Source organism: Stegastes partitus, unplaced genomic scaffold, assembly GCF_000690725.1.
Source record: "Stegastes partitus isolate 25-593 unplaced genomic scaffold, Stegastes_partitus-1.0.2 Scaffold748, whole genome shotgun sequence".
NCBI lineage: Eukaryota > Metazoa > Chordata > Actinopteri > Pomacentridae > Stegastes > Stegastes partitus.
The window spans coordinates 32,704-45,408 of record NW_007578479.1 but is presented as its reverse complement, the minus strand read 5'-3'; the positions used below and the strand labels follow the sequence as shown (position 1 = coordinate 45,408).

General features: G+C 40.0%; 1 protein-coding gene across 1 annotated transcript in view; it reads right to left on the bottom strand.

Annotated features, from left to right (window-relative positions):
* LOC103364417 (contactin-associated protein-like 4) overlaps positions 1-12,705 on the bottom strand; it is a 138,157-nt gene that overhangs the window by 100,377 nt on the left and 25,075 nt on the right. The window contains exon 2 of the mRNA XM_008291534.1: positions 1,567-1,677. Coding sequence (XP_008289756.1) covers positions 1,567-1,677 — 111 coding nt within the window. The remainder of the gene's footprint in view (positions 1-1,566; positions 1,678-12,705) is intronic.

Here is a 12,705-nt window from a genome sequence, read left to right as displayed (position 1 = left end):
TTTTCTGGTCTCCCAGAAATAATTCTGATCCTCTGTCTACTTCTAAACTAGCCACCGGTGACTTGTCTGTTTATCTGAGCGAATCCCATAAAAACTTTTCTGTTTGTGATGCTTTGCGCTTTGTGTCCTGAGGTTAACAAAACTTTTTCTTCCACTGAGCTCCACTGTTACAGAGCAACTCCACAGTAATAAAGAAGCACAATTCCCCATTAATGAAGCATCACACACTGAAAAACTGAACCAAGAGATCATTTGCATTCCCCTTAATCCACATATAGCTGCATTCTGATTGAAACACTAGTAAAATTCCCACAAGCTCTTTCAGGCAAAGAGCAGTTTCACACAAATACAGTTGTTCATAAAAATTCATAAAGGAAAAACTAACAAGGGCATCCTGGTGGACTAAGTTCATTAAAACACCTGAAACATCTTCTGTTCAAATCCACACTTTTTGTTGAAGTTGTTGCAGGTTGCACCTCCGTCCCTACGCAGTGAGCGTAATGGAAAGTCGAGCATCCCAAACGAATTTATGTTGTCTTACCTCATACAAACAATAAATACCAAAAGCATCAGTTACAAAACAAACACATTTTGGCTGCACAGATAATAAATAATGTAATTTTTTGGTTATATTTTAAGAAGGCTACTGATCACTAAATATAATGAAGTATCTGTCATCTTTTTATGGAGCAAACAAACATGCTGTGTGTGACTCTAGTCAGTATCATTAACTAGGCCTGTCACTTTTTACTCAATATTCAAAAACTTCTTTGAAAGTGGGGGAAAAGTTAATATTTAATAACCTGCTTGAATTAAAATATTTACAGTCTATAAATGTTTAAAATACGAGGCTCAGCAGAGGTGGCTGCAGTCCGCTTGACACACTTCTCTGCATGTGCTATTGATTGCCGTGCTGACTGAACAATCACAATATAGAAGCACCCGAGAAACTGGAAGTATTTCAGCTTCTTCACTGGAGGTTACAAACTTGCAAAAGAAAAAAAAGGCTGTTTTAAGACTTTGCATTTCACCGTGTCCTTACCAAAGTGTGCAAATTCACCAGCGCAACTTGTGCACGTGTGCAGCATTCATGTGTAAATCCGCTTTGTATTCATCCATGCATTCAGAGGTGTTCTGTGCTCTGTGTTTATACTGAGCTTTGTGTTTTGTCCTGCATTTTCAGTTGTTTTGTTGCTGTACTATATCTAGTTTAAAGGCCCACCTGAGGACGGGCATAGCAAACCAGCTTCGGCTATAAATGCTGTGGTATAAGGCATTGCTTCATGCTGCACGCTGTTCTTGCCCCTTTACAAATAAACCATAAATGCACAGACAGGCAGCTACACGGACAAGGTTTCTGTTCGAATTAATTGACTTTTTGAAAAAGTAGCTGCTCTATTGCTACCTGTTGAAGCATGTCCAGTCAAAGCATTGGGTCATGAAGCTCTACACTGTGTAATATGTTGTCTAATGTTTCTGCTAAAACACTTCACGTTCGAGTGAAATCCAGACCGAACGTCCAACTCATTAAACACAACATTATCCACTTGTCATGCTTTTCCTCACCGTCTCTCCTGTTGAGTTTGGCGAAGCCCGGTGCGTGGCTGCTGGACAGCTGGGAGGAGCTTCTAAAGGATGACGGCAGCAGATTGGTCACTAGCGGGCTGTCACACACCTCTGTCAACCAATAACAAAGCAGAAAAACAACAGATATGGTTAGAGAGTCACATAAACTGTTTTTAATATCAGTCGTATCAGAGACGGGGCGACTGAACAGGTTGTCTGTTAACCAAACGGTTTGTGTTTTCAAAATGTTCAGTCCTGGAGACAAGATGGAAATCGGGGAAATTGTCTGTGTATGATGATCAAAACATGCCCTATTTTGTGCTTGTAATGCAACCGTAGAACGAGATCAGATCCCTGCAGCTCTGCTAACATATTTAGTACCTATAAAAAGCGTTCACGCTCCCTTGGGATGTTTCCTCTTTTATTACTTTTCAACACTGAATTATGATCAATTTAATTTGGCGTTTTTGACAAGAATTTACAAAAACAGATTCTTTGAAGTCAGAGTGAAAACAGATTTCAACAAAATAATGTCAGTTCATCCAAAATATAAACGATGAAATAAGTGATATCACAAGTATTCACTCTCTCCAAATCCGTATTTAGTAGATGGACTTTTAGACACTGCANTAAGAAAGTATTGATGAGTGCAGCTTTAAGCATCATAATGCCTAAAAATAAATTGAAAAAAAAAAACCCCAGAAAAAAATGCTTCAAAAAGAAGGCTGAAGGTGCAAAAATGGTTTCAGCCTAGAATACGTCCATAATTTGCATAAAAATGAATCCCTGTTCAGTCCGCCTCACCCTGGTTCCAGTGTGCGTTCATGCAAGTCCAGCCATAAAATCTCCAAACTGATTGCACTTTGCCCCCTGCAGACTCCATTCAGTCCAAAGTCAGTGACGTCACTGCAGCAAAAACAAGCGCTACGGTGGAAAGCAGGCATTTTTTCCCAGCAGATTTTTGTACGTTTGTTAGTGGCACAGGAAGCACAGGTTCATGACATCAACAACAGTTTTGTTTTCATAAAGTATCTCAGTAAGTCGTGACATGTGTGACTGTGACCATGTGACCCAGCGTGTACAGAAAACTAAAACAGCTCAACTGAATTCATCCAACAATAATTCTGTCTTTTCAAACCAGTGCTTTTCCTGCTGCGATATGCAAAACGATCTATAATATTAAAGCCGTGTGTATTTTTCTTGTGTGTCCATGTGAAGCAAACACGTCACATCTTTCAAAAAGATGTCAAACATGTTAAGCGTGAAGCAGCTTTTCAGAGCGCTGTGGTTCACATGTAAGCAAACAAAAAGAGCAGAGTGGCAGCAGCCTCAGCTGCTGATAAATTTCTTCATGCTCGGCTTCCTTTGCTTTCCCAGGTGGTGGAAATCATTCAGATCCAGATTAAACCCGTCTCACCCTCCCAGCTGATTCTGAGCTTTGATGTCAGGATAAAGCAGTGAAGCCTGCTCCCTGCAGAAANGGCATGATGCTGCCACCACCACGCTTTACGGCATGATGCTGCCACCACCGTGCTTCAAAGTGAGGATGGTGTGTTTGTTTCTTGCACCAGTTGGCAGCACCTGTGTTGAATTAGATGAGTCACTTTAGAGGGGGTGAATTCTTATGCTGTCAATTTCTAACCTAACCCTAACAGTTTCTACTGAGGCTACCAGGATCCCCTTTTTTATATTTTAATTAACTGACATCACATTTTAGAAATCTGTTCTCGCTTTGACCTTTTTTTTTTAAATCTTAAAACAGGTTGGATTTGAAACAAACTGATCATTTTTAGAGAATCTGTTAACCTTTAGTAGTATTATTGCCTTTTATCTTCTGTCCAGCTTAGATGAAATCCCCTCATACTATGTAGTTTTCATGCTCTGGTTCAGCTTTTTATTGCTGTAATTCATGAATGTTGCAATACCTAATTCCTTCATATCACAACCCTGAAGACGCAACTTTAGTTGGAAAGCTGTTGCTCTCTAAACTCTCCAATTTTAGAGAAATGTTTGAACGCAGCCTGACATCCTTTGGTGGGTGAATGTTAGTGATTACTACATCAAAGCTAAAAACTGGAGGAAATCGAGCCTTTGGAGCCCTCGACTCTGGAATAACCTGCAAGAGGAGATCAGATAGGTCAGCTCTGTTTCCTTTTTCAAATCTCTGGTAGAACAAACCTTTTTCAGAGTTTCATCGTAAATTTGAGGATTATTATGTTCTAACCTCACTCCATGACATTTCCGTAGTCTTGCTGCTTTTATTTAACATCATAGGTTCAATTTTCGTTCTTTTTCATTTTATGCTTTTTTTAAAGGACATTGTAATGTGTTTTTAGCTCAACCTGATAAGACGGTGACCCTTGTACAGCGGCTATAGTCTCCAAAAGCAGCAGCCGGAGTTGGAGTCCAGCCAGCGGCTCATTAGCTGCTCGTCCTTCCCCCACTCGTCTCCCTACGTTTCACTATCCTGTATAATAAAGGTGAAAAAACTCAACAAAAATGATCTTCTTAAAAGAAAACAGTGCTGCATAAATGAAGTTATCATTTATCACTTTTACAGCATTCGTTACAACTTTCTGTTCTATACGATTACTGTAGAGATTCAGAGGTTGATTCCATTTAGATGAAACAATTCTTCAGTTCAGTTCAGTTCTGTTCATGCTTGAAGAATGCCAGAGAGCTGAGAGCTGAAAAATATTATTGGATTACACTGGGCACAATAGTCGAAGGTTGCCAACAAGTAGAGATATTATATTTTAAGGTTAAAGATGTCAGTGTTTATTAAAACCGACCATTAAGAGCTCAGAACGCTTCCCATCATGCATTTCCACAGAAAATCTGCAGACAGTTGTATTCAGATTTATAAATATAATAAAATAAATTAGAGCAGCTTCCCATTATTTAGCCTCGATAAACGCCGCTGTGTGTGAAAGGACTAGCGGAGTGTTATTAGCTGAGGGTTTAATGTCGGCTAAGTGAAAACAGGCCTTTGACATCACGCTCCAGGCGCTCCGCGAACAAATCTAAATCTTTAAAGAGGTTGAATAATAAAACACAAACTCTTCTGCACGGTGAAAAACACAGCAGAGTGGTTCACAGAGCAGAGATCAACAGTGCAAACTACACTCAGGATCTCACAATATCAGGCGCAGCTGGAGGTGGATTATTCTCCGCCTCTTAGCCTGAATAAAAAAACAGCTAGATTGTTAAAAACAGTGGGAGAAGAGTTGCATTGTAGCTCTAAATGAAGAAGCACAGTTTTCAGCTTGACCACTCTGCATTTCAAAGTTCATCCAGTAAGACGAAGAAAACAGTTTCTCACGACAGCAGCTCGGCGTTCCCATTGGCTCTGAACGTAACACATAAGTGGCAAAGTGGAGTCTAATCAGTCCAGAGCAGGTTTAATGTTCCCCAGGTGGAAACAGGTCTTTCCGCTGTAATGGCACCACACTTAGATGAATGAGCAGCGTAATAATGTCCAGTTGGACGAGTGAATGGTGTAATTCTGCCTCGATGGATAAATGAATGCTGTAATCATGTCGTGTTGAGGAGATGAATGGTGTCCTGACTGACTCATTACAGGCTGGATGCTGATGGAGATGAATCAGTGTTGTCAGAGGAAACCTTTACATACTTCACACATTTGGTTTATGCCTGATTGGCTGTAATAAAAACATCATATATTATATATTGTGCAGTAATTAACCATTTAACTGTAGTTTCTGCTTAGTGTCCAGCCCCCCGCAGCCCTCCAGAGGTTAAAGTACAGGCAATGAATGGATGGATGGTGTAAATTTGGTCAAAATGAAGTATTTATGAGGTAAAAAGAAGAGATAAAAAAAAACATCTTTGAAGAATGGCTCTTTATGTACTAAATTGCTTTTAACCCTTTGACCCACACAACTTATTAACAAGTTTCAAAGCATGTTGTCTTTTTTCTTTTCTTTTTTATGCTTAAAATTCACCAGTTATCAACAAACAAACAAACAAACAAACAAATAAATAACCTATTATATAAATAAATATAATAAGAATCCATAGCTTGTTTTTTGGGGGGGGTTTTTTGAACATCTGTTCTGATGATCGTCCCATAAATGAACTGGTCAAAATAAATAGATGTATACATGATAACGTAAATTTTCTTGCAGCTGCCAAATATGTTCCAGTATTTCTTAATCTGGACATGTTCAGCTCTAACTGTGCTCGATGAACTCCATCAACACCTTTTCTGGGCACCAACATGGTGGTCTGGACAGGACAACTAAACCCCAGCCTTCCCTCAGATTTAACCCAGACTCTAGAAACTAGAAGGCAAAAAGGAAACCATTATTACACCAAGTGTGCCTGGATTTTCAATTTTTTCAGCTGTACTTGAGTTCTTCATCTGTGATGTGCTGCTCCGTTGAGAAAATTGTCTGAATCTTAGCTAAAGTCGTGATATTTCATGAAAATCACTTAATTCTATAAGTGTCTTTTTTTTTTTTAAATGTCAAAAATAAATCGGTTGCACTCATCAGATTTTGTAAAAGTGGAAAGATTCTGTCTCCTGTGCGACCGTAAAGCCACGTTGGACTCAGCAGGACAAATTCAAGGGACTGTCAGCTGAACTGGGCTGAGCTGCTGGCAGTATTTAGACGGTGCAGCTAAGAGACAAGTGTGGAAGGAAATTAAACACATAACAGTTAAAATTTCTATAGTATCACGATTATTTTCCAGAATAGGCAACACCTGTGTTATGATTTGTGGTAGTTTAACTGTCACACTGCACAGAAGACGTCTCTGAGTTGTCTCTACTTCTAGTCATGGCGGTGCTGTTTCCATCGAGATGCAGGACTTTATATTGCAGCGAAAAATGAGCCCACAGTGAGTGCAAAAAAATGTGACAGACGCAAAGCAGGGCTTAAAAAGACAGGCTAGAAATTTGAGCACGAATTGCTGTTAATTGAGGCACCGCAGCTGCAGCTATGGAGAAATAATATGATTAATCATAAAGACAAAGAACAGAAATGAACATGTGCTTTATGAGATTGTGGTCTGCACAGTGTAACTTTATCCCACACACACAGATTCACGAACGTCAGCTTCATTAATATTCACAGTTTTCCTCTCAAGCAGCAAACTGTAAGCTAAAGCCAAAGCAACGCTGCCTCCATCTAAAGCCTCTCTGCTAATGGATGTTGTTCTCCACCACCGAGACAAGAGCCAATTACTATGATTCACGCTGCAGTCCGACCCGAGCCCACAACTCCGACAACAAGGCTTTAGCTTCGATTGCTCTGTCAACATCGGGGTACTTCATCTCCACGGCACGAGTCTTCATCTGCCTCTTAGTCATCTTTTGATAATTTTATTTGTTAAAGAGGAATACGGCTCTATTGGAATGATTAAATGGCACAGATTCCACAACAACCAAAGATTCTTCAACTTTAGCAGTGATTCTATGAAGAGAACAACCATGAGCTGAGATATTTTATAGAACTGAGATAAAAGAATAAAATACACGTTTCTTAATCAATGTTTGAGGTACCAAATTTTAAAGCTGAATTCTTCTCACGATCCCCCAATGCTACAAATCCATCTAAATACAATATTCGTCATCACCTACACACACGCCAGATGCCAGTATCTGCATGATGATTTCATTTGTCAGAGCCTCTCAGCGCTGCTCCACTGTGTCAGAAAGAAAAATGAAAGCAGCACATCTGCAGAGCGCAGCAGCAGCACTGGTCCTCCGTCAGCAGCAAGGATGTGTTCAGACGCAGTCCTGCACACACACAACCGCTGTGTTTACACACAGAAAATGGAAATAAATTAGCTTGAAGTCGAGGTTGGGGTTGTGGTTTCAGGGGAAGAAAAAAAAAAAAGTACACAATGATACACGGGCTGTTAAGCAGCTCAGACAGCTGCACTGATTACAACACAGGCGTATATGTTTAACCAGATGTGCATGAGAGAAAATACATGTAGAACGTCTGCTGTGCAAGCAGACGCTCTACATGTAGTTGTTCAGGTTTTGGTTGGACTTAGTGAGAGCTCAGAGAAAGATCATGGTTTGGGTTGAACTGCAGCCTGGTGAAGAACCGCAGGTGGAAATTTAGGCTTCGTACATCCCAGCAGTTCTTCTTTCTTCCTGCTCATCAATACTTGCGTGTTTGTTGTTGTATATTCCTTCTTAGCATTCCTCACAGAAAAATACACACATACTAGATAACAAATATGACTTCTTGTGTTTTTATTGGACACAATTCACCAGCTATGGCTTTCTGTCTATGGCTTCACCTGTATGCAGGTTAGTGCTGGTACACTGTAAAAAATATTCCGTAAAACAAACAATAGGTAAAAATTGTGGAAAAAATAATTGGCAATCATGTAATATCATGGATAAACCATAAAGGTTACAATTTGTAAAAATGCAGATTTTTAATGTGGACATTATAAACAGCTTCAGCCTGTTTCTGTGTTTGTTTGTTTGTCAATATGTAATGTTGTTTTGTGATTTTACTCTATTTTATCTGTTAAGTAACAGTTAACAAAAAAAAAAACTCTTTTATTTTTGATTTATTGTTATTTCTATTTATTATTTTGTTTTACATTACTTACATTTTTTGCAGAGGATTAACGTGTAAATCAACACCTTTACTATCTAACTTTTTTAGATATTATCTGTGGTTGAACAAAACAGGGAAAATCTGTGACATCTATGAACTTTTCAGAAAATTATCGTAAAAAACTGCTGAACATTTCTTTTTCACTGAGTACCATATAGTTGGTGAGACTGACCTACACAGTATAATTGTTGGTGTGGTGTGTTGCTGTAAAACAATGAACCGACAGAATCTGTTTGGAGCTTCTACTTTTTTTTTTTTTACAAACTGCCAGTCACAGAAAAATATCAAAGTTTCTCCTCTTTCCTTTTTTCTACACATCAAATTTCATACAGTGAAATAAAACAGAAATGGTGAACATTATTGGAAATCTTTGATTTGATTTTGGCTCCATTTGGTTAATTAGATTTAATTAATTTTGGGGGTGAAATTCTATCTACCCTGCTAGTTGATGCCAAAACCATCATTTTTCTGAGTGAAATCTGTGGTTTAGTAACTTTTACTTGAGGAAAAGCTCTACAAATAAGCTCTTTTGCCAAAGTAACAGCAATCTGCTTGATATGCAAATGAGTCTGTGAATATTTCCATCAATTTCCATTCTGTCCAGCTGCTCGATAACACAAGAGAGCCTCCAGCTTGGCCTCAGTGACTCTGAGAAGTTTCTCTTTGATTCTGAAATTATCTGGTATTGACTGAAGTGTGTTCAGGACAGTTTGTTCCAGCAGTTATCATTAAACATCCTGCTGTAGTGTACAGTTATGCTGCACTTCATAATCAAACTTATCATAAGTTGGTAAAAGTGTGGTTTGAAGGTTCATACATATTTATTTCCACTGTTCTAAAAGCCGTCCGGCTACTCGACAATCATCAGAAGCCTCCAGCTCTGTGGACGTCTGAAGCCCCTCCTGATGGTCTTTATCCCTGCAGGCCTTGCCCTGACAGACACTTGTTACTGTGGGTGGTGGAGGAGCTCTCAGTGTGAAAAGCAGGTGAATTGCAGTCGTCTGAAGAGGTGAAATGAGAGGGATGGCTCTCCAACGCCGAGCGCTGTAATCCCTGAGGAGATAATGTGTGGTGAGGTGACACTCAGCAGAGACAGCGGCGGAGTTTAAAAACACTGGGCCGCCTTTCTTCAGCGAAGCTTTGGCATTTAAGAACCAGCGTCCCTGACAGTGTGACCAGTGGAGCACAAACACAGACAGCTCAGAGGAAAACGGAGCTAAATGTTGAATACCTGCTGGCCTCTGCAACCAACGAACCTCAACACTGACCCTGGCTGTGCTGGACGGAGAGCCTTCCTGAATATTAAACTGCTGCACCTTCCTCCAACACAAACCTCTTTTCTTTGTGTCGTTTCTCACATAAGAAGACTTTTCTCCTGACATTTGCATTTTTCGGGCATCCAGAGGTAAGAAGTTGAAGGTGTCTGAGCATTAAAACACTTAACAGCAGCGAGGAGAGCACATTTTCATCACATTAGAGGGCCTGTTATCGAGGACGACATTAGGGAAATCAGAGCTGTTTTGCTTTAAGATACACGAGCCGCTCTGAGCAAGTACAGAAAGATATTGAAGAGGAGGCGATCCGGGGTACAGAGGCAGAACTTTTAAGTCTATAAGAGGAAGTATAGGAGAAAATATAGATCTAATTCTGGCAAGAAAAGCCTTCTCCTTCTGCCTGAGGTGCTGATAATAAAAGAAGGAAAATCCGAGTGTAATGCGCAACTCAGGAAGCCATTACGATGACACATGAGCGATGGGACAATACTTTTCATATCAATAAAATATCCACCCATCAAATCAAAGTTTCATCGTTTCTGGTACCTGAGGAGGATTTAGATGGAGTAAAAGAGTCAAACCTCCCTCCTGCAGCTCATCCATCCCTCCACAGTGTCACTTTTATCATTCGGGGTGAATAAACTGTGATTCTTACAGCAGTAAAAAGTCTCAAAAGATTGAAAAAAAAAATCTCTAGTGTGCTGAAACCTTGGCACTGTCAAACACAATTAATCACCGCTGACATGACAGGCACACTAATACTTGGCACTGGAGAGACAGGGAGGGAGACCACGGCTCATTCACCTGCATTGTCCACTTCTTTACTGTTTTACTGAATAACAAAGTGCCCACAGAGTCCGTGACAGAGCTGGAGACCCTGAATACCGATGAGCTCCATCCATCACCTCAGCAAACAGCAGCGAACAGAAGGTCCTGCACTCCAGAGCTCTGTAAGACCCGCAAACCCAGAGTTCAGCGCTGCTCAGTGCGAGCCGAGCCGACTCGTTTAGCCGTTCAGAGCACGTCGCGGTAAGCAGGATAATGAGGCTCCGGCGACGGTTGTTTTTGCTGCCGAGCACTAACAATCATCCTCAAGCAGAAAACATCAATGTTCATTTCGCTAATCCGCACAACTTCTACTTCCAGTTTGACCCAAAGAGGCTGCGTCTGGGTGTAGTGTAGAAATAAACAGAGAGAGTTTATTTGCATACAACAAGCTTCTAATAACAGAAAAAACAATAAATCACAACATGGATCTGTGCAGAGAGCAGAGCACCCATCAGTGTGTAAGTAGGAAGACTGATTCAGAATTTTCTTTGGAAAATGTCATTTCAGTCGTCACCTTCTACACACTCAAGTATGCAACTAGTCACTACCAAATAAACTTTTAAAGCAGAAAAACTCCACCAAAAACTCAGGCTGATGTTGTCAGATTTGTATATTTTATCTACAGTGATATAAAATAAGATAATCAGCATTTTCTTTCATGAAAAATCACTTCCGCAGTTAACCGATTAGCAAATTTCCTGTGTTATCCGTCTTAAAGCTACAAGAAGTTATCGATTTAAAATGCAAAGCAACACTTTAGACACGTCTTCTACTGTAAAAACAGATGTTTGGGGGTTTGATTCTTGGATTTATTAAAAGTGCATGTGTTTGAGAGAGACTTCACAAAGTCCAGACATCAGTTTGCATGTGGACCAAATGGCAATTCTCAGCAAAACTTTTCAGCGTAATATGTTGTCGCCCGGATGTCGTTGTTTCCTGCAGTGAGGTGGATTTTGAAACCTCTAACACAAAACAAGAGGATAAAGTTGTCTGACATGAGGAGCCAGTTGGCAGACTTATACCCACAGTCTACATCTGGTGAGTCAGAATAATGCAGAAGACACACATACCTCGTGTAATGAATACAGGATGTGATGAGGTGCAGAACGTTTTCTTTTTTGTTTGTGACCTTGAACATACAGTGTACATACATCATCCTGCCCAAGGTTGAATGTGCTTTTAATGTGGCTTATTACATATAATCGTCATGACGATGTTAAGTGTTGCTGCGTGTCTAATGAGCCACATTAGTCTGACTCACTGGCTGCAGTTATAAGGCTTTATATCAGGTGTCTCTACCCTTCCCATGTTCTCTATGTGTACCACCATTTTTTTGTTTGAACAATCTTTTAAAAATGTTGCGTTTTGCAGATTTTCATGGCACAGTGAGAGCCCTGCTATTTTCTTTTTGGTTGGATGATATATTTTAATCACAGTGCTCGTCTCCCTGAGTGCACTGAAGTCGCGTCTTTGGCGTAGCTCCGCCCACGACGATGGTGACTCCTTAAAAGAAATACAATGTGTTTTGTTATTTTTTGTTCTTGTAGCAGAATGATGTTGTGGTGCAGCCAGACCATCATGTTTCACAAACTGGGTTGACAAAGCGAGACTCCTGCCATGTTGACGCGAGCACCGCCAGAGACTTTATCTGAATGGGTCTAGTTTGACACATCGTGCTCAACTATAACTAACAATATTTCTAAGACAGGAATGAAAGTGGACTAACTGGGCCACAGTAGAGCTGACAGAGTTGTGGTGTCAACACACATCAGAGTTCAGGGGTCACACTGACGCAAATAATAGCTGGAAAACATGTTGCGCCTTCCTCTGAGCTCAGATGTATTTTGACAGTCTTGAACTTGAACTGTTGTTTCTTCGGCAGTGTGAAGTCTCTCCCACCTTCTTTCCATTCTTCATGTAGCTGCTGTTTACACGATCTAATTAAAAAGACATATTAGATCATGACACGACTCTTTTGTGCAGGTCTGTATTCTGTAAAATATTTACTTTTGACTTTATTTAATTGATGCAAATCAGCTATAAAGCCACAGTAGCTTTGTCTATTCCAAATGGTTTTATTCCCTCAGTCAGGAATAATATCAAATTTGTGACCAAATCTGCCAAAGTTGAAAATTTGCAGGGACTTCACTGATATCTACTGAATTCTGTGAGCTTAAATTGCCGGTGTGATAACGCGTGAACATGTTTTTAATGCAACTTTAATTGTGTTAACGAGGAGCATCTCATTTTTCAATATATTCTAATCTACATTCAAAAGAAGACTGCTATCCAGAGCTAATGGTTCACCTAACTAAACGATGGGCAACCGTCGATGCTGCGGTTACTAGACTGGAAAATTGAGAAAAACAAAAATAATGATCTCATTAAGGAATCAGTGACAAGATGCAGCAGCCTTAAAGATGAACAGT